This window comes from Heterodontus francisci, unplaced genomic scaffold (assembly GCF_036365525.1).
Source record: "Heterodontus francisci isolate sHetFra1 unplaced genomic scaffold, sHetFra1.hap1 HAP1_SCAFFOLD_166, whole genome shotgun sequence".
In the NCBI taxonomy this organism is placed as follows: domain Eukaryota; kingdom Metazoa; phylum Chordata; class Chondrichthyes; order Heterodontiformes; family Heterodontidae; genus Heterodontus; species Heterodontus francisci.
The window spans coordinates 1,207,914-1,235,595 of NW_027141098.1; the positions used below are offsets into that span (position 1 = coordinate 1,207,914).

At 45.2% G+C, this 27,682-nt stretch overlaps 1 protein-coding gene across 1 annotated transcript in view; it reads right to left on the reverse strand.

Moving 5' to 3' along the window:
• LOC137362112 (probable G-protein coupled receptor 139) overlaps nt 1-16,371 on the reverse strand; it is a gene marked incomplete at its 5' end in the record, with an annotated part of 96,774 nt that extends 80,403 nt beyond the window's left edge. Inside the window, 2 exons of the mRNA XM_068026617.1 lie at nt 13,112-13,992; nt 16,308-16,371. Of these exons, the coding sequence (XP_067882718.1) occupies nt 13,112-13,992; nt 16,308-16,371 (945 nt within the window). The remainder of the gene's footprint in view (nt 1-13,111; nt 13,993-16,307) is intronic.
• Nucleotides 16,372-27,682: the final 11,311 nt, after the last annotated feature.

Consider the following 27,682-nt stretch of genomic DNA (forward strand, 5'->3'; position numbering starts at 1 on the left):
ATAGAGGGGGAGAGGGAGATATCGGGGGGAGAGGGAGATAGAGGGGGAGAGGGAGATAGAGGGTGGAGACGGAGATAGAGGGGGAGAGATGGATGGGGTAGAGCGTGGTGAACCTGTGGAATTCTCTACCGCAGAAGGCAGTGGAGGCCAAGTGATTAAATATATTCATGGAAGAGAGAGATATATTTCTTAATGTCAAAGGGATCAAGGGGTATGGGGAGAAAGTGGGAACAGGGTACTGAATTAGACCATCGGTCATGATCTTTATTGAATGACGGAGCAGGCCCAAAGGGCCGAATGGCCTGCTCCTGCTCCTATTTTCTATGTTTCTATGAGAGGGGCGGATTGACAGAGGGAGAGAGAAGAAGAAACAGAGAGAGAAGGAGAGATAGAGATGGAGCGAGGTGACCCTGATATTCTCTCTCTCTCTCACACACACATCCAGACACACACAGACACATACATAAAGGGATACACACAGACACACACACAGACAGATTTTACAATCCACACTGATGTCAGTAAAAATGACCAACAGAACCTCAGTAACAATCCCCAGTGTCTGCCCAGTCCTGAGAGAGACAGAGAGAGAGATAGGGCAGTGACAGAGAAAGACAGTGAAAGAGGGAGGACAAAACAGCTTGTAGGAGAAACTTTACATTTATTTGTGTTCCACTGATTTTATTAAAAGTTGAAAGGGACTGGACACTGGAAAAGCTGTCAACACACAACAACAACACTGAGAGACTTTAGATGTGAGGGAAGGGGAGACACACTTTCAAATCCACACTGATGTCAGTAAAAATCCCCAAACACAACCTCAGTAACAATCCCCACTCTCTGCCCAGTCCTGTATTGTGGGTTTCTTCTTTGGCCTCCTTATCTCGAGAGACAATGGGTAAGTGCCTGGAGGTGGTCAGTGGTTTGTGGAGCAGCGCCTGGAGTGGCTATAAAGGCCAATTCGAGAGTGACAAGCTCTTCCACAGGTGCTGCAGAGAAATGTGATTGTCGGGGCTGTTACACAGTTGGCTCTTCCCTTGCACCTCTGTCTTTTTTGTGGGTTTCGTGTGAGGGTTTGAGGGGGGAGGGTTGGATCAGTGTTTGATATTTTGAAACTGCAGGGAAAGAATTAAAGGTTTAAAATGAACTAAGAGATGGCTGGAAGCATTGCGGTGCTGGGATTAACATATCAATGGACTGTAAAAGTCAGGAAGGTCCTGTCCTGGGATTAACATATCAATGGACAGGCCCCCTCCCCCGCCCCCGAGGCAGGAGATTGAGAGACAGCCCAACATGTCAGAGGCTCAAGGGGTGGAGTTTGCAAACAGCTCAGTCAGGATATAAACTGGGTTTGAAGATCTCAGTTCCAATCACAAAACCCACCTTTCACTCTCTCTCTAGAGACAGTGGACACATTCCACAGTCTGATTCAGTGTGTGTGTCTGTGTATCTGTGTGTGTGCTCTCTCTGTCTCAATCTGGTTTATAACTGTGATTTGATTGTATTTGAATATTGCTGTTTGTCTGTGTAACTGAGAGAGGAAACCCTGGGCTCTTGCTGTGCTATTTTGTTTAAAAATGTCCTCGCTTTGTATTTTAATCCAATTTTTTTCTCCTTCTTTCCCCTGAGGAATTTTTCATTCCGAAAACTGCACGGTGAAGGTGAAAAGAGGGAAAGTTTGGGACGAGGAATCCTTTGACAGGAGCTTCCTCCAGAGGGGATGGACTGAGGCCTTGTCCACAGGCTGCACCCAAAGGGCCCACGTGAGTTGTGTCTGTTTATGACCCTGAGGTTTAATATCCTCTCTGGGGCCCACCTCGCAAGACTAAATGAAACATCGGAAAGGTGTAGCTGTATAAAGGCTTGTTATAATTCCCGAGTAATGCTGGTGTTTTGGGCAGTGCCGTGAATTTGAGGCTGAAATGAAATGTGCAGCATCCATTTGAATTGACAGTGAGGTTCTGATAATGGATTTCTCTGTCTCTCTGAATGAGAGTAATAGGAGGGAGAGGGACGCAGGAGAGTGAGGGAAACATGGAGGGAATCAGAGGGGGAGAGGAGGGGTTAGCCGGCTGTTATCACACTGCTGCTTGTGGGATCTTGCTGTGCACCAATGGCCTGCAACATTTCCAACATTGCAACAGTGACGACCACTTTAAAATATTAACTCTGAGCTTCAAAAGCTAGGAATTAAGTCACAAATGTGATAGTTTCTCAAGGCTTGTAATAATTCTAGACTAATCTGTGTGCTTTGGACAATGTTCTGAAGCTTTGCTGTTAAATAAAATGGACGGAGCCCATTTCAATTCATTTTACTGAAGTTCTGAGTTGAGATTTCTCTCTCCGTCTCTCTCCAGCTTTCTTTCCCTCTGTCTCTCTATTTAAACCTTTAATAGTTAAAGACATATCACACACTGCAATATGATTTGTTGTTGTTTTAAATGGTGAGACAGAAATATTTCATAGCTTATTTCAACTAAGATTAGATACAAAATTGAGGGGGAAAAGCCCGATATGGACAGAGAGAGAGAGAGCAAGAGAGAGGGTCACAGGAGTGACTGAGATAGGAAGAGAGAGAGAGATACAGAGACACGGAGAGAGATAAAGAGACAGACACACAGACACACACTGGTGGAGGGAACTGTCTGAACCATTTTAGCCTCTGCTTTATTAACTGATTTGTTTGTATTTGGGTGTTGCTGAGAGATTATCTGTGTAACCGAGGGCAATTGCTGGGCTCTTGCTGTGCTATTTTGTTTAACAATGCCTTTTCATCAATTTTCTCTCTCTCCCTCTTGCCTTAGGAATTTTCATTCTGAAAACTGCATGGTGAAGATGAAAAGAGGGAAAGTCTGGGACGAGGAATCCTTGGACAGGAGCTTCCTCCCGAGGGGATGGACTGAGGCCTTGTCCACAGGCTGCACCCAAAGGGCCCACGTGAGTTGTGTCTGTTTATTAGCCTGAGGTTTAATTTCCTCTCTGGGGCCCTGGGTTAAACATTTCATGTTGGATTGGGGCTCCTGGTGTTTTATACAGATTGAAAGCCTGGGGTTAAAGGAGCAGCCCCAGGAGGGAGTCCCATTTGCCCCTTGCTCCTTCCAGCCCTGTCTGTGAGGTTTGCTGGTGTTTTGGGCAATGCGAGGAAGCTAACAGTTAAATAAGATGCACGGTGCCCATTTTAATTCATTTTACTGTAGGTCTGACCTTTCTCTCTGTCTCCACATTCTTTCCCTGTGTCTCTATCTCCCCCCATGCTTTCTGTTCTCTGTCTCGGTTTCACACTCACCTTCTCCAATTAAACCTTTAATAAATAAAAAAAACACGCCACACACAGCAATGTGATTTGTCGTTATTTGAAATGGTGAGACAGAATCAGCAGCTTGTTCCCAGTTTAAAGAGGGAGCTTCACCCTTTCTGGGGACTGAAATCTGGCTATCATCACATTGCAGCTTGTGGGATCTTGCTGTGCATCTCTGCATTTTTCTGCACAACAATGAGGACACTTTAAAATTCAGCTTCCTGAGGGTCAGATTGTGGATCTCTCTGTGTTTACTCTCCAACTTCCTCTGCTTTTCTCTCCCCCGCACTTTCTCTATTTAAACCATTAACCAATAGGTGCCACAATGTGTGCACAGCAAGATCCCACAGGCAGCAATATGATAATATGCAGATAAGGTGTTTTCAGTGATGTAAGTTTCGGGATCGCAGAGGGAGGCTAAGTGGTTAGTACCGCAGCCTCACTGCTCCAGCAACCCAGGTTGGGTTCTGGGTACTGCCTGTGCGGAGTTTGCAAGTTCTCCGTGTGGGTTTCCTCCGGGTGCTCTGGTTTCCTGCCACATGCCAAAGACTTGCGGGTTGATAGGTAAATTGGCCATTATAAAAATTGCCCCTCGTGTAGGTAGGTGGTCGGAGAATTGAGGGAAGGTGGGGATGTGAGAGGGGGGAAAATGGCATGAATGTAGGATTAGCATAAATGGATGGCTGATGGTCAGCGTTGGGCCGAAGGTACTGTTTTACTGCTGTATCTCTCTATGAATCGAATGTGATGTGTGGTTATTTTAAACGGTGACAGAAACATTTCAGCGAACGTTTCAATCTGGATTAAATCCCAGATCGAGAGAAAAAGAAACAGATGTGGAGGAGTTCGGGGAGGGAGCAGGAGAAAGACAGGGAGAGGGGTGTTTGAGATTTTCAAACTGCAGGAATGTCCCTCCCTTTGGGATCTCGAAACTTCGTCACTAAAAACAGATTATCTGCATATTAACATATTGCTGCCTTTGGGATCTTGCTGTGCACAGATTGCCTACAGGTTTCCTGCATTGCAACAGTGAGGACCAGTTTAAAAATTAGTTCATTGATTCTCAACTGCTCCTGAGGGCCAATAATTACAAGAACTGAACGTGAAGCTGTATAAAGTCTTGTGAAAAGTTTAAAGATGGAGTTCAGCATTTTCACAGGACTGTGATAGGATATCTGGCTATGATCACATTGTGGGATCCTGCTGTGCATACATTTCCTGCATCAATTCTTACATTACAACACTAAGACAGAAACAGATGGAGAGAAAAAGAGGGAGAGAGAGAAACAGCTGGAGGTGGCAGGTAAATCAGAGAGAGAGAGAAAGAGAGACAGGCAGAGTGTGGATGAGGGAGGGAAGGCAGAGAAAGATGGAGAAAGACAGACAGAGAGAGAAATCCACACTCAAAATCGTGGTAAACTGAATTTTGAAGTGTCACCATTGCTGGGATCTTGCTGTGCACAGCTTGCCTGCAGAATTCCCTGCATTGTGACAGTGACTGCATTTTAGAAGTGAATTCATTGTGTGTAAACCTCTCCTGAAGGCCTGGAATTTAAGTCCGGAGCTTGAAGCCGGTATAATTCCCAAATAATGCTGGTGTTTTGGGCAGTGCCGTGAATTTCTCTCTCTCTCTCCATCTGTCTCTCTGAATGAGAGTAACAGGAGTGAGAGAGATGCAGGAGAGTGAGGGAATCAGAGGGGGAGAGAGGGGTAGCCGGCTGCAAGCACACTGCTGCTTGTGGGATCTTGCTGTGCATCAATGTCCGACAGCATTTCCAACGTTGCAACAGTGACGAGCACTTTAAAAATTGATTCATTGAGTGTCTAATACTTCTGTGAATCAGCAATGAAATGGGTGAAATGTGAAGGTTTGTCAAGGCTTGTTCTCATTCCCGAATATTGCTGGTGTTTGAGGCTGTGACTGAATTTGACAGTGAAATGAAACACCGGGGGACCATTTGAATTCAGATTTTCAGGGATGGGAATGTGGATTTCTCTCTCTACCCTTCTACAGGAGAGGGGATGGGGGTCTCCAGTGTTTGTGTGCTTTTACAATGAGGCAGAAACAGATGTAGAGAGACACACAGAGAAATAGAGAGAGAGAGGGGGAGAGAGAGACAGCAGGAAATGACAGGGTAAACACATCCACACTTCCCAGTCTCTGGCTCTGTGTCAAGGGATGTGTTTGTAAGTCACTGAGAGATTGTTTGATGTCAGTGAGTTTGAGAGAGAGTCCTGGGCTCTCGCTGTGTTTTATTTCTGTTCAAAAATGCTTTGCTTTGTTTGAATTTTATTTCTTATTCCCAAGGAGAATCTTTTCGGAAGCTGCAGCTGTGATGATGAAGAGGGAGAATCATTTGGCCACGTGGAATTCACAGACAAGAGCTTTAACCAGGGAGGGAAAGTAATAATAAATATATATTTGTCATTGTCAAATTAATTTCTAAATACAGAAAAGAAAACTGTTTGTGTTTTCGGGGCTGATAGAAAAACAAAGTGCTGGAAATGCTCAGAATTTCCAGAACAGTTTTTATTTCAGATTTCCAGCATCCTCAGTATTTTGATTTTGTGTTTTCGGGGGTCTGTGCATTTTTTTTACCACAAGGGAGGGGGCTGCAGGGTGCTCCAAAGGGAATAGTTTGGGAAGCGCTTCTCCAGAACAGTCAATGTAATCCCATAGAGTTCCCTCTCTCCATCTCTTGCTGCTACTTGTTCCCTGCACCTTCCTCCTTGTTCCTAACTCTGTTTCTTCACATCTTTAAATCCCTATCTCTGAATCTCTCAACATCCTTTCTATCTCTGCCTCTCTCCAGAGACTCACAGGTTTCCATTGTCATTCTCTTTCTGCGACTCTCTGCATCTTTATCTGTCTCTCTCTCACTCCATTTCTTCTCTCACTCACTTCCAAATCCCTGAATCTTTCCATCGCTGCTCCTCCTTTCCTGCAAGATTATCTCTGCATTTACCCCATCCCGCAGCATCCCTCTCTATTCTGTAAACGCACCTTACTTTGTATCTCTGCCCCTCCACATTTTTCTGTCTCTGCGTCTCTCTCTTGGTCTGCTTTCTTTCTCAATATCTCCATTTCTCTCTCTCTCTCTGCCCTTCTCGGTATTTCTGACCCTCTGTTCTCAGTTTCTCTCACTGGTGTCGGACTCCCTGCATCTCATTCTCCAGGTCCTTTTTCATTTATTTATCTCTCTCTCTGTTCTGTCCTAATCCCGGGATCTGTTTTCTGTGTTTCTGTCCCTCTGTCAGGTGGTGGATTTGAACTCGCAGCTTTGGTGTTGTACAGGGTGATTGTGAAGTGGGATCCTGCTTTCCATCTCTGCCCAGTTTTGCTCCCATTGAGGTAAAAACAGGGTAGAGATTCTGAACGGACAGCCGATACACAACCACCCTCCTCCCCTCCACCCTGGTTTGCACCATTGGCACCAAGTCCGAGTCCAGCCCAGTGTTTCTTTGACTCTCTGTGTATCTGCTCCCCGACTGTCTCTGCCTGTCTCCTTGTGGTTCAATGGGGGAAGGGACAAGTCAGCCATTATCTAACATGGGTGGGACAGGATCAAAGGGCTGAATGGCCTCTTCCCGTCCCTGTGCAAAATCAATGTGTGAGTGTTTGTGTGTGTCTCCCTCTGTTTGATTCACTGAAGCCGATGGGGAGAGCAGGTCAAACACCTTTCTGCAGAGAGGGCTGTGTCTGGGGCTGGGATCTTCCTGTGCGTTAAAGGCTCAGAATGCCAGTTCGCCTCTGAAGGTCCTTGCTCTATGCCCGGCCCTGATTTTGTCCGGAAAGGAGTTAAAGGTGCCGGGGATCTGGGAGCAAGTTGTTGGAATTCCAGTGGCTTATCCAGATCTGGAATTAAAAAAAACGAAAGATTGTCGAGAGATGGAGCCAAACCCAGGAAAGTGATGGAGGTGGGAATAACACGGTGGGGGGTGGGGGGTGAGGAGGGTTGGGGGCTGTTCACGGGGGTGATGATAAAGGTTGGGAATTAATAGAGGGGAAGCTTTTACAGGACAGGGAGGGTATTTAGAATCCGGGAGAGTTTACAGTGGAGAGCGGGGGGAGAATTAGATTGGATTCAGTCAATGGGGGGGGGTGGGTATTTAGATGGGGGTCCATTGCGGGCGGGTATAGAGATGGGAGTCTGTTCCCGGGGGGTATTTAGATGGGCGTTTGTTCCTGGGGGGCGATTCCGAGAAGAGTTTGTTCCAGGAGGGTATTGTGATGGGAGTTTGTTCCTGGGGGGTTATTCAGTGGGGAGTTTGTTCCTGGGGGGGTATTTAGATGGTAGTTTGTTCATGGGGAGGTATTTAGATGGGAGTTTGTTCCTGGGGGTGTATTTAGATGGGAGTTTGTTCTGGGGATGTATTCAGTTGGGCATTTGTTCCCGGGGGTTACTTAGATGGGGGTTTGTTCTGGGGGGTGTATTTAGATGGCAGTCTGTTCCAGGGTGGGTTTATTAGGATGGGAGTTTGTTCCCTGGGGGTATTTAGATGGGGGCCTGTTCCTGGGGGGTGTTATTCAGACGGGAGTCAGTTACTGGGGGTGTAGTTAGATGGCAGTCTGTTCCGGGGTGTGGGTATTTAGATGGGAGTTTGTTCCCGGGGGGAATTTAAATGGGTGTTTGTTCCCGGGGTCTATTTAGATGGCAATCTGTCCTGGGCGGGTGGTCGTTTGATGGGTTGTCTTGTAACAGAGGGAAGGGGATAATTAGATGGGGGTCTGTTGATAATGAGGGTATTAGATGGGGGTCATTTAACAGGGGACATCAGAAAGATGTCTGCAGATGACGATTATTTAGATCGGGGGTGTCTGTCCAAGGGGGGGATGTTTTCTGGCGGGGGAATTGCAGGAAAATGATTTGCTTGGTGGATAACAATTGCAGGCGATGGATAAATTGAGGGAGGTGGATAAATTGAGCGTGGTGGATAGGGTCAGGAAAAGACAGAAAAATTTGGAAAGAGAGAGAGAAATGATAGAAAGAGAAATAGAGAAGACAGAAAGATACAAAGAAAGAGAGACAAAAAGAGAAGGGAAAAATGTGGAGGGAAATAACAGAGACACAAAGAAATTGAAGGCACCAAAGTGAAAGACAGAAAGCCAGTGAGAAAGACAAAGAGAATCACAGAGAGATTGAGAGAGAGGGCAGAGAATCACAGAGGGATTGAGAGAGAGGACAGAGAATCAAGAGAGTTTGAGAGAGAGGACAGAGAAACGCAGAGAGTTTGAGAGAGAGGACAGAGAATCACAGAGAGATTGAGAGAGAGGACAGAGAATCACAGAGAGATTGAGAGAGAGGACAGAGAAACACAGAGAGATTGAGAGAGAGGACAGAGAATCGCAGAGAGATTGAGAGAGAGGACAGAGAAAGTCATTGAGACAGAAAGACGCACAATCACTCAGAGAGAGAGAGAAACACAAAGTAAGGGAGAGAGAGAGAGATGGAGGAACAGAGAAATAGTGAGAAAAACAGAGACAGAAATACAAGGTGAGGGAGAGATTCAGAAATAGAGAGAGTGAGAGAGAGATTCAGTGCGAGAGAGATTGAGAGAGAGAGAGATTGAGAGAAAGAGAGATTGAGAGAAAGAGAGATTGAGTGTGGAGAGATTGAGTGGGAGAGAGATTGAGTGAGAGAGTTTCAGTGAGAGAGAGATTGAGTGAGAGAGAGATTGAGTGGGAGAGAGATTGAGTGGGAGAGAGATTCAGTGGGAGAGAGATTCAGTGAGAGAGAGATTCAATGGGAGAGAGATTCAGTGGGAGAGAGATTCAGTGGGAGAGAGATTCAGTGGGAGAGAGATTCAGTGAGAGAGAGATTGAGTGAGAGAGAGATTGAGTGAGTGAGAGATTGAGTCAGAGAGAGTTTCAGTGAGAGAGAGATTGAGTGAGAGAGAGATTGAGTGGGAGAGAGATTCAGTGGGAGAGAGATTCAGTGGGAGAGAGATTCAGTGGTACAGAGATTCAGTGGGACAGAGATTCAGTGAGCGAGAGATTGAGTGAGAGAGAGATTGAGTGGGAGAGAGATTGAGTGGGAGAGAGATTCAGTGAGAGAGAGATTCAGTGGGAGAGAGATTCAGTGGGAGAGAGATTCAGTGAGAGAGAGATTCAGTGAGAGAGAGATTCAGTGGGAGAGAGATTCAGTGGGAGTGAGATTCAGTGAGAGAGAGATTGAGTGAGAGAGAGTTTGAGTGGGAGAGAGATTGAGTGGGAGAGAGATTGAGTGGGAGAGAGATTGAGTGGGAGAGAGATTCAGTGGGAGAGAGATTCAGTGGGAGAGAGATTCAGTGGGAGAGAGATTCAGTGAGAGAGTGATTCAGAGAGAGATTCAGTGAGAGAGAGAGATTCAGTGAGAGAGAGATTCAGTGAGAGAGACTTAGTGAAATAGACTGAGTCAGAAGAAGGGAGAAAAGCAGAAACAGACAATAAAGATGTGATACTCACCATCCCACACCATCTGCTTTCCATAATTGGACTCCATCACCTTCCCGCCATCAGCTCATCCATGGGGAACAGCTCCTGGAGAGGGACATTGTGGTGGGATTTGGAGAAAAGTGTCAGGACTGGGACAGAGAGTGTGGGGGATACAGACTGGACTCTCTCTCACAGACACACTGTAATCAGTTCCAATTCACCTGGGCACAGAGATTGAGACACAGAAACTCACCTTCAGAAACCAGCCGCATGGAAGGAAAGAATGTGGTCTGATGTTGTCCTAATATATCCCACAACCTGTCACTCAAAACAGACAGTCTACCCAAAATGCAGCTCAACCAACCAGCTCTCAGCTTCCTCCATCTGGACACTCCCTCCCAGGTTTGGGAAAGTCCAAGGTGAGTCTCTGTGTAAACAGCGAATGGGGGAGAGAGGGATATTCCAGCCATATCCTAAATGGACCATTCCAGACAGAACCCTGTCTGTCTCTCTCTCTCCCTCCCCCAAAAACCTCATTAACAGAACAGAAAAGCTGCTGTAATTTAAACCTGGAGGGACCGGTTTGGATAATGGCGATTTAACACTCATTGTATCAAATGTCTTTCACGATTCACCTCCAGTTAACAGAAAGTTCAGAAAATGACTCATTGCAATTACCTTGAAATTCTGACAAAGTGTTATTGCTGGAGAGGCCTGTTTGACTGCAGTACAAACATGCGGTTTTTATTCGGTTTTTCATTTCCACTGTGTGACAAGGACTGAAACTAGAGCCAGGTTAATGAGGCAGCCAAGAGAACGTTTATAACCAGTGACATTAACACAACAATTCTTACCCATATTTACAGTTTAATGTTACAAGGGTTTACAAAGCTGGGAAATGGCCATTTATCACAAATGGTATTAAACATCTTCCACTTTTCACCTCCAGTTTATATAAAGTTCAGCAATAAAGACCTCCACATTCTGACAAAGAGTTTTTACTGCTGTAATAAAGTGTCACTTGTTTCCATTTGCTTCCTGACTGATCCTATCCTCTGTTCTCCCGGTGGATTCAGAGGGATTTTTGTTCATTGTTTGTCCAAATTCCGGAGGTTCCAGCTCCTCTGCAGCTGCTGTCCTGGAGAAATTAATTGCATTGCATTCAAAATCTTTCCCTCATTTTGGAGATATGAGGAGAGACTGTTTACACTAGTAGAGGGGTGAAACAAATAGGCAGGGAGTTCTTATGGTCTGGAATTCACTGTCTGACAGGTTTCAGAAAGCAGATTCAATATTAACTTTCAAAGGACAATTGGATCAAAATTTCAACTACTCGTAGTTATAGTAGAGAAGATACCAGCATAGAAAGAGAAGTGTGTGAGAGAGAGATGTCATAACGTAAGTGATCAAGAACTCAACACAACTTATATTGAGAGTTTTTATTTCCAAATAACTGTTTCAGTTTTATTTGATCCTGTTGTTTTATTTATGCATTACCATTAATCACTCAATATAACTTTCCAAACAGGAACGAGTTTCATGTTACACGTGTTCACACAGTAGAAAAATAGTCATTTTGCAAAAGTTGCCTTGAAATTATTTTATTCAGTATCTCAAGTTTACAACAAAGTAAATTCTTCAGACTTGTGGAACTTTCAAACTCAGCAAGGGAATCTCCCATCAGTAATGGCTCAGCATCTCCATCTGCTGGTGTCCCTGACTCACTGCAGTTAATGTCCCTCTGTCACCATCTCCATCTGCTGGTGTCCCTGTCTCACTGCAGTTACTGTCACTTCCTCACCATCTCCATCTCCTGGTGTCCCTGTCTCACTGTAGGTCATGTCCCTCTCTCACCATCTCCATCTGCTGGTGTCCCTGTCTCACTGCAGTTACTGTCCCTTCCTCACCATCTCCATCTCCTGGTATCCCTGTCTCACAGCAGGGGTCATTTGTGGAAGTCGTTTCCAACCTTCTACCACCCTTTGTATGTGGAAGTGTTTCTAAATTTCATCTTTGAAAGGGCTTTCGACTAATTGGCGGCACAGTGGCGCAGTGGTTAGCACCGCAGCCTCACAGCTCCAGGGACCCGGGTTCAATTCTGGGTGCTGCCTGTGTGGAGTTTGCAAGTTCTCCCTGTGTCTGCGTGGGTTTCCTCCGGGTGCTCCGGTTTCCTCCCACATGCCAAAGACTTGCAAGTTGATAGGTTAATTGGCCATTATAAATTGCCCCTAGTATAGGTAGGTGGTAGGGAAATATAGGGACAGGTGGGGATGTGGTAGGAATATGGGATTAGTGTAGGATTAGTAGAAATGGGTGGTTGATGGTCGGCACAGACTCGGTGGGCCGAAGGGCCTGTTTCAGTGCTGTATAACTAAACTAAACTAAACTAAACTACAGTTACTGTCCCTTCCTCACCATCTCCATCTCCTGGTGTCCCTGTCTCACTGCAGTTAATGTCCCTTTCTCACCATCTCCATCTGCTGGTGTCCCTGTCTCACTGCAGTTACTGTTCCTTCCTCACCATCTCCATCTGCTGGTGTCCCTGTGTCACTGCCGTTAATGTCCCTCTCTCACCATCTCCATCTGCTGGTGTCCCTGTCTCACTGCAGTTACTGTTCCTTCCTCACCATCTCCATCTCCTGGTGTCCCTGTCTCTCTGCAGTTAATGTCCCTCTCTCACCATCTCCATCTGCTGGTGTCCCTGTCTCACTGCAGTTAATGTCCCTCTCTCACCATCTCCATCTGCTGGTGTCCCTGTCTCACTGCAGTTACTGTCCCCTCTCACCATCTCCATCTGTTGGTGTCCCTGTCTAATTGCAGCAACTGTCCCCCTCTCAACATCTCCATCTTCTGGTGTCCCTGTCTCACTGCAGTTACTGTCCCCTCTCACCATCTCCATCTGTTGGTGTCCCTGCCTCACTGCAGTTACTGTCCCTCTCTCACCATCTCCATCTGCTGGTGCCCCTGTCTTACTGCAGTTACTGACCCTCTCTCACCATCTCCATCTGCTGGTGTCCCTGCCTCATTGCAGTTACTGTCCCTCTCTCACCATCTCCATCTGTTGGTTTCCCTGCCTCACTGCAGTTACTGCCCCTCGCAACACATCACAATCACTGCGATTTGCAGCTTTGTCCACTGGCCGCGTTTGTTGACATAGCAACCACTAGGTGGCGCTGTACTGGCACATGCGCAAACGTACACTATTTCAGTTCAACGTCAGGGTCTGCCCACCCTCAGGCAGCTGCCAGGACGAAAGATGGCGCCGGTCAAATAATCACAGAGGCGGGTGGAGGGTGGGAGGTGGAGCTGGGGGTCTGGCGGGGGAGGAGGGGGAATGGGATTTAGTTCCAGTGTTTGAAACCCTTCAGCTCTTTCTATGATTTCACTAATTTAACAATGAGATTGAGAGGGTATTTCACCCCCTTCTTCAGCTCCTGTCTGAATTTAGTCTGGGTCACAATGTAAATACATGTGTTGGTGCAGGAACTGAGAATCTGCAGCATCTTTGATGTTTGTTCTGTGATAAAGAGAGGGTCAGTGTCGGAGGAATAATAATAAATATCTACAATTCTCCTATAAATGTTATACACTACCCTTGTCACCCAAAACAGGATAAAACTGCCGGATATACTGAAGAGTAAAATAATTGATTTCCTGCGATTCTCCATCTCTGGGTCCTTGTGATTCTCTGCATTGCTGTGGCGCCGGAATCCCCTGCGGACTTTACTGGAGAATAAAATCCGTCTGACAGTCAGAACATTGAGCAGCAAAATCAGAAAGACCGGGACACAAGGGGTTAAAATGCGGTCAAACAATTCAAATGCCCCCCATATGGGGGAAGTGAAGAAGCTCAGTTTAGTAACACAACCCATGGGAACATTATCAATAATGTATTGTTTTTCCGCTGTAAAGTACCAGGGGAGAGACTCTAAACAGCCCAGCACACTCACTGTTCCCACAACCACAGACGCCCTTTTCTCGCTGCAATATTTTGTTTTCAGCTTCTCACAACAAATGGCCACAAATCGATCAAAGGTGAAAGTGACTGTGAGCCAGACAGAAACAACTGTGGATGCAGAAAGCAGAACGGTAATGAGAGAACACACAGGAGTAATTCTCAGGAATGAATATGGGAAATAAATTAAAACAATCCAGTACAATATGGGATTAGTGATAACGACCAGGAGATCAGACACTGCCATTCCCACCAGGTGGACAGTGATACATTTGGAGAGACCGCACTTTCCTCGGGACAGGATCACAATCGCCACCAAGTTAACTGGAAGAGAGAGAGAAAGGGAAGCAGAGAAATTACTGATCAGACCTGGAGACAAAGCAGCAGTTTGACAGGATCTGGGCTGAAATTTCCAGCTTTGTTGCTGCATTGAGCTGTCAAAACTGATTCATTGAGCCGGGCAGTGCTTTGTCACAGTGAAATGTTTGAAAACACAATTATTAATAATGAATTGGGAAATTGATGCAGAAAGTGAATAAAGTCAGCACCGAATCTACAGGAAGTACTGAGTGAGGATGCAGTGCCAGTGAGGAATGAGAAGCTGTTTTGATGGAATCCAATGGGTTAATTGGGAATGTGTCTCCAGACAGTTGGTTGGGAAGGTTTGAGGAGAGCGGGATGTGTGGCTGGTTTGTTGCTCTGTGTTCAGGGAACCGACAGGAAATGTTATCAAATGGGAAAAGGCAGAAAACTGCAGCGCTAAGTTTGAGTATCAGCCATGATCTAGAATGGTGGAGCAAGCTCGAAGGGCTGAATGGCCTCCTCCTGCTCCCATGTTACTGTATTCCTATCAGGTTGGACAAGGCAGCTGGAGGTGGAGCCAGTGAGTGAGATTGGGAGGGAGAGAAGGAAAAGTACATGTTGGAGCAGGAGGGGAGACTGGAGCAGATGGTTTGGGAAAGTGGATAAACTGAAGCAATGGATGAGGAGACTGAGGATTCAATACAGTGAGAGGAGAGGCTGAGATTCACAAGGAGAGACTGCAGCAGAGTGTTAGAGGAAATCTAATCTATAGATCCCAGTAATACAACTCAATTAATACATTCAAACAATAATCCCTGTGGTTATTGGTGTTGGAGAACAGTTCATTGTTTATACAATATAGTCAATATATTTAGTTTGTACAGGCTATTAAATATAAATGTAAATATATTTCTGATATCAGCCTCGTTCTTTATTGAATTCAGCAGTCACAGAGATTTTAAAGTGTGGTATTTAAATAATGAATTACCATCAGTGATGAACTGATTCTATTCTGTTTATTCAGTCACTAATTAAGGAATAGGAACTTTCTACAAAACAAAATGAGGACCTGACAGAAATCAACACAGAGGATCAAGTCCAACAGGAAAATGAACACAATCTGACAACAGACAACTTCAACTCACACTTTCTCTCACTAATTGTTCTGGACATTCCAGCCCTTGATGATAGTGAATTATTTACATTGCTGCTTCTTTCTCTTTCTCTTTACTTCTGCTTTTCCTTTCCTGTCGGTTTCGTTCTCCCTGCTCCTTTTCTCCTTCCCTATCTCTCTGGAGTACTCACACCCTGTAAATTGTTACTTAATGCTACTTTTCACAAATGATTTATTCCTAACATTCTGCGTCTGTGTTCTTTTCACCAGCCCCAGGTTCAATGATTCTATTCTCAGAGTCAGTTTGTTCAATGGTGAAACCTCTGTGAATAATTTAATGTATCTACAGAACACTCAAGTCTCCACCTATTCACCTGCACTCTTCACTTCATCTACAATACATGGAATAAACAGGATCGAAAGCTGCTTCCAGACAAACCTCACAATCATTGAAATCCCTTCTCCTGGAATTATAAAGTAATCTGTTAGAATGTGGGATTGTTTAATTAATAAAACAGCAACATCAGCACTGCAGCTGATAATCTACAGATAAATGGAAAGACTCTTGATTCCAACTGACAGAGTGAAAACCAGTAAAACATCACATCAATACTTTCTATTATACAATGTAGTCCAGTGACAGTGAAGGTCCACAGTGAGGCAGAGAAGGAGAAGTGAAAGTGTCAGCAACAAACTCAGTTCAGTAGCCAGACTTCTGAAGCAGCGACAGACACACACAGAATGAAATAATATTTGATAACAGTGATAATCAACAAATACATTGAAATCCCAGTTAAACTGAGTCATGTTATTCGGGAGGGAGGACATTCTGCTGTCCGCTTGTAACACTGAGATTGTGAGATGTCTCATTAGCAATCACTGAAAAAAATCATTAAAATATTCCTGGACCGGTCAGATCCATATCATGAAACTGTTAAAAACTCCTGATGTTCTGATTATTGATCCTCACTGAAACATCTCATTCCAATACATTCAATACACAGAATAATCCAGTAACAATGCCACAGTTACTTAAAACAATACCATTAAATACATAATACAGTTCCTGCAAGAATGAAACAGTAGACAATAATGAGATTCCATCAGTAAATTGCTGGAAAAGAACAGGCGGCTGTGTAACACACACAGAGGGAAATAATACCCAGTACCGCAGAACAGTTAACATCGATTTACACCATTAACGGCTGAGATACTGGCTTACCAGCAACTCCAATTGCTGCAATTACAGGATAGTAAATGTCTTCTATCTGATGCATTACTGGATATCCGATTCCTGTGAGAAGCAGAGACTTCTATTAGCCTGGAATCCACAGCTCCACCAGGCACTCTGAGCTGATCCATTCCAATGGGTCCTGATTTATACAGGGGATAAGTCTCCACTGACACGGTTATACCCCTGATCATTGCTATTAGTTACACTCACCTGAACAAACACATTACATCAGCAGCTTTGACTCTGATGTAAATAATGTGGTGGATAAAACACAATCATTTCAATGTCAATGACATTTTCTGAGCAAGACCTCTCTCGGAATAAACCTGAAATCTGTCCTCATACTGGATGGATGGCAATTATGAGAGGCATCATTTACATTTTCCATATTATTGCATTGACCTTGTTCACTCCTGGCATTTCTGTTGTAAATGTAACAGATCTGACTGCAGTGGACACTGAATCCAGGGACAAACGCAATCCTGTTTCACTCTGTTCCTGCCTTTTCCCAGTTAAAATGTACACTTTGAGTCTCTGATTCGGGACCATGTTCAGGGTTACAGCCCAGAAACGACTGTGAGTGATATTACGGGACAGGCACTGTACGCATCCATTTGGGAGGCAGTTGGGTAGTGATAATATCACTGGTCACGTAATCCAGAGGCCCAACCTGATGGCCTGGGGACAGGGGTTCAAATCCCACCACGGCAGCTAGAAAAACAGAGGGAGCTCCCTTTCTGTGTATAAAGTAGAGGGATCTCCGCCTCTACGTATAAAGTGGAAGGAGCGCCCTCTTTATGTATTATGTGGAGGGAGCTCACTCTCGATGTGAAGGAAAGAGGAGCGAGGGAAATAAAAACAAATGGGGAAATGGAGAGGGAAGGACAAAGTGGAAGACAGTGAGAGACAGAAGAGATAGTGAAATGAGACCTTAACGGAACCCCAGTAACAATCCCCATTGTCTGCCCAGACGGTATTTGGGGTTTAATGTGAGGGTTTTCGGGATGAGTGTTAGATGAGTGTTTGATATTTTCAAACTGCATTGCCATTCCCAACAAAAGCAAGAGTTAAAGATTCAAAATTAACCAAACAAATGGCTCAAAGCATTGCTGTCCATGTACAGAGGGACGGAGAGATGGAGGGAGTGAGACACAGACGGAGAGACACACAGACAGAGTGTGACAGAGACAGAGGGAGAGGGAGAGACAGAGGCAGAATGATAGAGGAAAAAGGAGAAACAGAGACAGAGGGAGAGAGAGAGGGACAGAGCGAGCATGATGGAGAAAAAAGGAGAAACAGAGACAGAGGGAGACAGACAGAAAGGGAGGCAGGCAAATGCAGAATGAGACAGACAGAAAGGGACGTTGACAAATGCAGAATAAGAAAGACAGAAAGGGAGGCAGTCGGATACAGAAGGAGAGTGACAGGGAGAAAGCGAGCGAGACAGATACAGAGTGAGAGAGACAGATGCAGAGGGAGAAAGGGACAGAGAGAGAGAGAGGGAGCAAGACAAACAGAGGGAGAAACAGAGACAGAGAGAGAGGGAGTGCGAGATTATAGGAAAAAGTCTACATCTAATAATGTTGAAAAAAGATAGAATTGAAAAGTAAAACTGGCTGTGTATAAGAACTAATCTTGAAAGGAACGATCAGAGGTTTAGTGTCCTGTTCCCTGCATCAATTTCTACACTACAACACTGAGGCAGAAACAGGTGGAGAGAAAAAGAGGAAGAGTGCGAAACAGCTGGAGGTGGCAGGTTAAACAGAGAGAGAGAGAGACAGGCGGAGTGTGGGTGAGGGAGGGAAGGCAGAGAAAGATGGAGAAAGACAGGGAGAGAGAGAAATCCACACTCAAACGTTGTTGAAGTGTCACCATTGCTGGGATCTTGCTGTGCACAGCTTGCAGGCTGTTATCACACTGCTGCTTGTGGGATCTTGCTGTGTACCAATGTCCTGCAGCATTTCCAACATTGCAACAGTGACGAGCACTTTAAAAATTAATTCATTGAGTGTCAAATACTTCTGTGAATCAGCAATGAAATGGGTGAAATGTGAAGGTTTGCAAAGGCTTGTTCTCATTCCCTAATATTGCTGGTGTTTCAGGCTGTGGGCTAAATTTGACAGTGAAATGAAACACCGGGGGACCATTTGAATTCAGTTTTTCAGGGATGGGAATGTGGAATTCTCTCTCTATCCTTCCACAGGAGAGGGGATGGGGGTCTCCAGTGTTTGTGCGCTTTTACAATGAGGCAGAAACAGATGTCGAGAGACACAGAGAGAAATAGAGAGAGAGATAGAGCAGGAAATGACAGGGTAAACACATCCACACTTCCCAGTCTCTGGCTCTGTGTCAGGGGATGTGTTTGTAAGTCACTGAGAGATTGTTTTTTGTCAGTGAGTTTGAGAGAGAGTCCTGGGCTCTCGCTGTGTTTTATTTCTGTGCAAAAATGCTTTGCTTTGTTTGAATCAATTTTATTTCTCTTATTCCCAAGGAGAATCTTTTCGGAAGCTGCTGCTGCGATGATGCAGAGGGAGAATCTTTTAGCCACGTGGAATTCACAAACAAGAGCTTTAACCAGGGAGGGAAAATAATAATAAATATATATTTGCCATTGTCAAATTTATTTCTAGATCCAGAAAAGAAAACTGTGTGATTTCGGGGCTGATAGAAAAACAAAGTGCTGGAAATGCTCAGTATTTCCAGCACAGTTTTTATTTCAGATTTCCAGCATTCTCAGTATTTTGATTTTGTGTTTTCGGGGGTCTGTGGATTTATTTTACCACAAGGGAGGGGGCTGGATGGTGCTCCAAAGGGAATAGTTTGGCAATTGCTGCTCCAGAACAGTCAATGCAATCCCATAGATTTCCCTCTCTCCATCTCTTGCTGCAACTTGTTCCCTGCACCTTCCTCTTTGTTCCTTACTCTGTTTCTTCACATCTTTAAATCCCTATCACTGTATCTCTCAACATCCTTTCCATCTCTGCCTCTCTCTAGAGTCTCACAGGTTTCCATTGTCACTCTCTTTCTGCGACTCTCTGCATCTTTATCTGTCTCTCTCTCACTCCATTTCTTCTCTCACTCACTTCCAAATCCCTGAATCTTTCCATCTCTGCTCCTCCTTTCCTGCAAGATTATCTCTGCATTTCCCCCATCCCGCAGCATCCCTCTCTATTCTGTAAACGCATCTTAATTTGTATCTCTGCCCCTCCATATCTTTCTGTCTCTGCGTCTCTCTCTTGGTCTGGGATCGTTCTCAATATCTCCATTTCTCTCTCTCTCTCTGCCCTTCTCAGTATTTCCGACCCTCTGTTCTCAGTTTCTCTCACTGGTTTCGGACTCCCTGCATCTCATTCTCCAGCTCCCTTTCCATTTATTTCTCTCTCTCTCTGTTCTGTCCTAATCCCGGGATCTGTTTTTTGTGTTTCTGTCCCTCTGTCTGGTGGTGGATTTGAACTCGCAGCCTTGGTGTTGTACAGGGTGATTGTGAAGTGGGATCCTGCTCTCCATCTCTGCCCAGTTTTGCTCCCATTGAGGTAAAAACAGGGTAGAGATTCTGAACGGACAGCCGATACACAACCACCCTCCTCCCCTCCACCCTGGTTTGCACCATTGGCACCAAGTCCGAGTCCAGCCCAGTGTTTCTTTGACTCTCTGTGTATCTGCTCCCAGACTGTCTCTGCCTGTCTCCTTGTGGTTCAATGGGGGAAGAGACAAGTCAGCCATTATCTAACATGGGTGGGACAGGATCAAAGGGCTGAATGGCCTCTTCCCGTCCCTGTGCAAAATCAATGTGTGAGTGTTTGTGTGTGTCTCCCTCTGTTTGATTCATTGAAGCCGATGGGGAGAGCAGGTGAAACACCGTTCTGCAGAGAGGGCTGTGTCCTGTGCGTCAAAGGCTCAGAATGCCAGTTAGACTCTGAAGGTGCTTGCTCTATGCCCGGCCCTGATTTTGGCCGGACAGGAGTTAAAGGTGCCGGGGATCTGGGAGCAAGTTGTTGGAATTCCAGTGGCTTCTCCAGGTCTGGAATTAAAATGAAGGAAAGATTATCGGGAGATGGAGCCAAACCCAGGAAAGTGATGGAGGTGGGAATAACACGGTGGGGAGTGAGGGGGGTGAGGGGGGTAGGGGGCTGTTCACGGGGGTGATGATGCAGGGTGGGAATTAGTAGAGGGGGGCTTTGACAGGACAGGGAGGGTATTTAGAAACCGGGAGAGTTTACAGTGGAGAGCGGGGGGAGAATTAGATTGGGTTCAGTTAATGGGGGGGTATTTAGATGGGAGTCTATTCACAGAACGGTGGGTATTTAGATGGGGGTCTGTTCACAGAACGGTGGGTATTTAGATGGGGGTCTGTTGCGGGCGGGTAGAGAGATGGGAGTCTGTTCCCGGGGGGTATTTAGATGGGAGTTTGTTCCTGGGGAGGTATTTAGATGGGAGTTTGTTCCAGGAGGGTATTGAGATGGGAGTTTGTTTCTGGGGGGTTATTCAGAGGGGAGTTTGTTCCTGGGGGGTATTTAGATGGTAGTTTGTTCAAGGGGAGGTATTTAGATGGGAGTTTGTTCCTGGGGGTGTATTTAGATGGGAGTTTGTTCTGGGGATGTATTCAGTTGGGCGTTTGTTCCCGGGGGGTATTCAGATGGGAGCTGTTCCTGGGAGGGTATTTAGATGGGAGTTTGTTCCTGGTGTGTAGTTAGATGGCATTTTGTTCTGGGGGGTGTATTTAGATGGCAGTCTGTTCCGGGGTGGGGGTATTAAGATGGGAGTTTGTTCCCGGGGGGTATTTAGATGGGGGTCTGTTCCTGGGGTGTGTTATTCAGATGGGAGTTTGTTCCCGGGGGTGAATTTAAATGGGTGTTTGTTCCCGGGGTCTATTTAGATGGGAATCTGTCCTGGGTGGGTGGTAGTTTGATGGGTTGTCTTGTAACAGAGGGAAGGGGATAATTAGATGGGGGTCTGTTGATAATGAGGGTATTAGATGGGGGTCATTTAACAGGGGATATCAGACAGTTGTCTGCAGATGAGGATTATTTAGATCGGGGGTGTCTGTACAAGGGGGGGATGTTTTCTGGCGGGGGGAATTGCAGGAAAAAGATTTGCGTGGTGGATAAAAATTGCGGGCGGTGGATAAATTGAGGGCGGTGGATAAATTGAGGGCAGTGGATAAATTGAGGGCGGTGGATAGGTCAGGAAAAGACAGAAAAATTTGGAAAGATAGAGAGAAATGATAGAAAGAGAAATAGAGAAGACAGAAAGATACAAAGAAAGAGAGAGAAAAAGAGAAGGGAAAAAAGTGGAGGGAAATAACAGAGACACAAAGAAATTGAAGGCACCAAAGAGACAGACAGAAAGCCAGTGAGAAAGACACAGAGAATCACAGAGAGATTGAGAGAGAGGACTGAGAAACACAGAGAGATTGAGAGAGAGGACAGAGAAACACAGAGAGATTGAGAGAGAGGACAGAGAATCACAGAAAGATTGAGAGAGAGGACAGAGAAACACAGAGAGATTGAGAGAGAGGACAGAGAATCACAGAGAGATTGAGAGAGAGGACAGAGAAACACAGAGTGTTTGAGAGAGAGGACAGAGAATCACAGAAAGATTGAGAGAGAGGACAGAGAATCACAGAGAGATTGAGAAAGACACAGAGAATCACAGAGAGATTGAGAGAGAGGACAGAGAAACACAGAGAGATTGAGAGAGGACAGAGAAACACAGAGAGATTGAGAGAGAGGACAGAGAAACACAGAGAGATTGAGAGAGAGGACAGAGAATCACAGAGAGATTGAGAGAGAGGACAGAGAATCACAGAGAGATTGAGAAAGAGGACACAGAAACACAGAGAGTTTGAGAGAGAGGACAGAGAATCACAGAGAGATTGAGAGAGAGGACAGAGAATCACAGAGAGATTGAGAGAGAGGACAGTGAAACACAGAGAGATTGAGAGAGAGGACAGAGAATCACAGAGAGATTGAGAGAGAGGACAGAGAATCACAGAGAGATTGAGAGAGAGGACAGAGAAACACAGAGAGATTGAGAGACAGGACAGAGAATCACAGAGAGATTGAGAGAGAGGACAGAGAATCACAGAGAGAATGAGAGAGAGGACAGAGAAAGCAATTGAGACAGAAAGACGCACAATCACTCACAGAGAGAGAGAGAAACACAAAGTGAGGGAGAGAGAGAGAGATGGAGGAACAGAGAGATAGAGAGAAAAACAGAGATGGAAATACAAGGTGAGAAAGAGATTCAGAAAAAGAGAGTGAGAGAGGGGTTCAGTGCGAGAGAGATTGAGAGAGAGAGAGATTGAGAGAGAGAATGAGAGAGAGAGAGAGATTCAGTGAGAGAGAGATTGAGTGAGAGAGAGATTGAGTGAGAGAGAGATTGCGTGGGAGAGAGATTGAGTGGGAGAGAGATTGAGTGAGAGAGAGAGTGATTCAGAGAGAGAGAGATTGAGTGACAGAGAGATTCAATGGGAGAGAGATTCAGTGAGAGAGAGATTCAGTGAGAGAGAGATTCAGTGGGAGAGAGATTGAGAGAGAGAGAGATTGAGTGAGAGAGAGATTCAGTGGGAGAGAGATTCAGTGAGAGAGAGATTCAGTGGGAGAGAGATTGAGTGGGAGAGAGAGAGATTGAGTGAGAGAGAGATTGAGTGAGAGAGAGATTGAGTGAGAGAGAGATTGAGTGAGAGAGAGAGTCAGTGAGGGAGAGATTGTGTGAGAGAGAGATTCAGTGAGAGAGACTTAGTGAAAGAGACTGAGTCAGAAGAAGGGAGAAAAGCAGAAACAGACAATAAAGATGTGATACTCACCATCCCACACCGTCTGCTTTCCATCGTTGGACTCTAACACCTTCCCGCCATCAGCTCATCCATGGGGAAGAGATCCTGGAGAGGGGCATTGTGGTGGGATTTGGAGAAAAGCGTCAGGACTGGGACAGAGAGAGTGGGGGATTCAGACTGGACTCTCTCACACACACACACTGTAATCAGTTCCAATTCACCTGGCCACAGAGATTGAGACACAGAAACTCACCTTCAGAAACCAGCTGTATGGAAGGAAAGAATGTGGTCTGATGTTGTCCCAATATATCCCAGAACCTGTCACTCAAAACAGACAGTCTACCCAAAATGCAGCTTAACCAACCAGCTCTCAGCTTCCTCCATCTGGACACTCCCTCCCAGGTATGGGACAGTCCAAGGTGAGTCTCTGTGTAAACAGCGAATGGGGGAGAGAGGGATATTCCAGACATATCCCAAATGGACCATTCCAGATGGAAACCTGTCTGCCTCTCTCTCTCTCTCTCCCTCACCCAAAAACCTCATTAACAGAACAGAAAAGCTGCTGTAATTTAAAACCTGGAGGGGCCGGTTTGGATAATGGCCATTTAACACAGATTGTATTAAATCTCTTTCACTATTCACCTCCACTTAACAGAAAGTTCAGAAAATGACTCATTGCAATTACCTTGAAATTCTGACAAAGTGTTATTGCTGGAGAGGCCTGTTTGACTGCAGGACAAACATGCGGTTTTTATTCGGTTTTTCATTTCCACCGTGTGACAAAGACTGAAACTAGAGCCAGGTTAATAAGGCAGCCAAGAGAACTTTTATAACCAGTGACATTTCACATAACAATACTTACCCATATTTACAGTTGTATTCGTCAATGATTCTTTGCCCTGTATTTGATGCTGCTGTATTTATGTATTAACTGTAATCAATCAATAAAACCTTCTTAACATTCACCAGTTTAATGTTACAAGGGTTCACAAAGCTGGGAAATGGCCATTTAACACAAATGGTATTAAAGATCTTCCACTTTTCACCTCCAGTTTATATAAAGTTCAGCAATGAAGACCTCTACATTCTGACAAAGAGTTTTTACTGCTGCAATAAAGTGTCACTTGTTTCCCTTTGCTTCCAGACTGTTTCTATCCTCTGCTCTCCTGGGGGATTCAGAGGGATTTTTGTTCATTGTTTGTCCACATTCAGGAGGTTCCAGATCCTCTGCAGCTGCTGTCCTGGAGAAATTAATTGTATTGTATTCAAAATCTTTCCCTCATTTTGGAGACGTGAAAAGAGACTGTTTACACTAGTAGAGGGGTGAAACAAATAGGCAGGGAGTTATAATGGTCTGGAATTCACTGTCTGACAGGTTTCTGAAAGCAGATTCAATATTAAATTTCAAAGGACAATTGGATCAAAATTTCAACTACTCGTAGTTATCGTAGAGAAGATACCAGCATAGAAAGAGAAGTGTGAGAGAGAGAGATGTCATAACGTAGGTGATCAAGAACTCAACACAACTTATATTGAGAGTTTTTATTTATAAATGACTGCTTGAGTTTTATTTGATCCTCTTGTTTTATTTATACATTACCTTTAATCACTCAATATAACTTTCCAAACAGGAACGAGTTTCATGTTACAAGTGTTCACACAGTAGAAAAGTAGCCATTTTACAAAAGTTGCATTGAAATTATTTTATTCAGCATCTCAAGTTTACAATAATGTAAATTCTTCAGACTTGTGGAAACTTTCAAACTCAGCAAGGGAATCTCCCATCAGTAATGGCTCAGCATCTCCATCTGCTGGTGTCCCTGTCTCATTGCAGTTACTGTCCCCCTCTCACCATCTCCATCTCCTGGTGTCCCTGTCTCACTGCAGTTACTGTTCCCCCTCTCACCATCTCCATCTGCTGGTGTCCCTGTCTCACTGCAGTTACTGTCCCCCTCTCACCATCTCCATCTGCTGGTGTCCCTGTCTCATTGCAGTTACTGTCCCCCTCTCACCATCTCCGTCTCCTGGTTTCCCTGTCTCACTGCAGTTACTGTCCCCCTCTCACCATCTCCATCTGCTGGTGTCCCTGTCTCACTGCAGTTAATATCCCTCTCTCACCATCTCCATCTGCTGGTGTCCCTGCCTCACTGTAGTTAATGTCCCACTCTCACCATCTCCATTTTTGGTGTCCCTGTGTCACTTCAGTTAATGTCACTGTCTCACCATCTCCATCTGCTGGTGTCCCTGCCTCACTGCAGTTACTGCTCCCCTCTGTCCATCTCCATCTGCTGGTGTCCCTGGCACACTGCAGTTAATGCCCTGCTCACGACCTCACATTCAATCCGATTTGCAGCTTCGTCCACTGGCTGCTGTTGTTGACAACAGCAACCACGAGGTGGCGCTGCACTGGCACATGCGCAAACGTATCCTATTCCCGTCAACCATCAGGGTCTGCACGTTCAGGCAGCTGCCAGGACTAAAGATGGCGCCGGTCAAATAATCACAGAGGCGGGTGGAGGGTGGGAGGGTGGGAGGTGGAGCTGGGGGTCTGGCGGGGGGGGGAGGAGGGGTAATGGGATTTAGTTCCAGTGTTTGAAACCCTTCAGCTCTTTCTATGATTTCACTAATTTAACAATGAGATTGAGAGGGTATTTCACCCCCTTCTTCAGCTCCTGTCTGAATTTAGTCTGGGTGACAATGTAAATACATGTGTTGGTGCAGGAACTGAGAATCTGAAGCATCTTTGATGTTTGATGTGTGATAAAGAGAGGGTCAGTGTAGGAGGAATAATAATAAATATCTGTAATTCTCCTATAAATGATCAACACAACCCGGGTCACCCCTGCGATTCTCCATCTCTGGGTCCTTGTGATTCTCTGCATTGCTGTGGCGCCGGAATCCCCTGCGGACTTTACTGGAGAATAAAATCCGTCTGACAGTCAGAACATTGAGCAGCAACATCAGAAAGACCGGGACACAAGGGGTTAAAATGCGGTTAAACAATTCAATTGCCCCCCATATGGGGGAATTAAAGAAGCTCAGTTTATTAACACAACCCATGGGAACATTATCAATAATGTAATCTTGTTCCAGTGTAAAGTACCAGGGGAGAGACTCTAAACAGCCCAGCACACTCACTGTTCCCACAACCACAGCCACCCTTTTCTCGCTGCAATATTTTGTTTTCAGCTTCTCACAACAAATGGCCACAAATCGATCAAAGGTGAAAGTGACTGTGAGCCAGACAGAAACAACTGTGGATGCAGAAAGCAGAACGGCAATAAGAGAACACACAGGAGTAATTCTCAGGAATGAATATGGGAAATAAATTCCAACAATCCAGTTCAATATGGGACTAGTGATAACGACCAGGAGATCAGACACTGCCATTCCCACCAGTTAGACACTGATACATTTGGAGAGACCGCGCTTTCCTCGGGACAGGATCACAATCGCCACCAAGTTAACTGGAAGAGAGAGAGAAAAGGAAACAGAGAAATTACTGATCAGACCTGGAGACAAAGCAGCAGTGTGACAGGATCTGGGCTGAAATTTCCAGCTTTGTTGCTGCATCGAGCAGTGAAAACTGATTCATTGACCAGGGCAGTTAAATATTCAAAATTAACCAAAGAAATGGCTCAAAGCATTGCTGTCCATGGACAGAGGGACGGAGAGATGGAGGGAGTGAGACACAGATGGAGAGAGACACAGACAGAGTGGGACAGACACAGAGGGAGAGGGAGAGAGACAGAAAGGGAGGCAGGCAAATGCAGAGTGAGACAAACAGAAAGGGAGGCAGGCAGCTGCAGTGGTAGAGAGACAGGGAGAAAGCGAGTGAGACAGATACAGAGGGAGAGAGACAGATGCAGAGGGAGAAAGGGAGAGAGAGACAGAGAGGGAGGGAGAGAGAGACAGAGAGGGAGGGAGACAAACAGAGGGAGCAACAGAGACAGAGGGAGAGACATACAGAGAGGGAGGGAGGGCGAGATTAAAGGAAAAACTTTACATCTAATAATGTTGAAAAGGATCAAAAAAGGATAAAAAGTATAACTGGCTGTGTGCAAGAAGTAAATTTGAAAGGGGAGATCAGGGGTTTTGTGTGAGTGTTTTGGGGGCAATTGTTGGATCAGTGATTGATATTTTCAAACTGAAGTGACATTTAATATTATTGAAAAAATATTATTAAACACTGACAAACTTTAGAAGCAGGGGAAATGGGATATAGTGTGTGAAGGGATCTTGACAGAACATCAGTAACAATCCCCATTATCTGCATAGTCCTGTCTTGGGGGTTTAGTGAGAGATTTTAGGGGGCGAGGGCTAAAGTGCTTGGTATTTTCAAACTGCAGTGACGTTCCCAGCAAGGGCAAGATTTGCAGGTTCAAAATTAACCAAGAAATGGATAAAAACATTTCTGTCCAAGGAGAGAGAGATGGTGTTGGAGACAGAGTCATGGAAAGAGGCAGAGAAAGAGGGAGAGGGTGAGGGAGAGAGAGATAGAGAGAGAAAGATGGGAAGGAGCAGACATGAGAGGGAGAGACAGAGAGAGGATGAGACAAGTTGCAACAATCATTAACAATCCTCA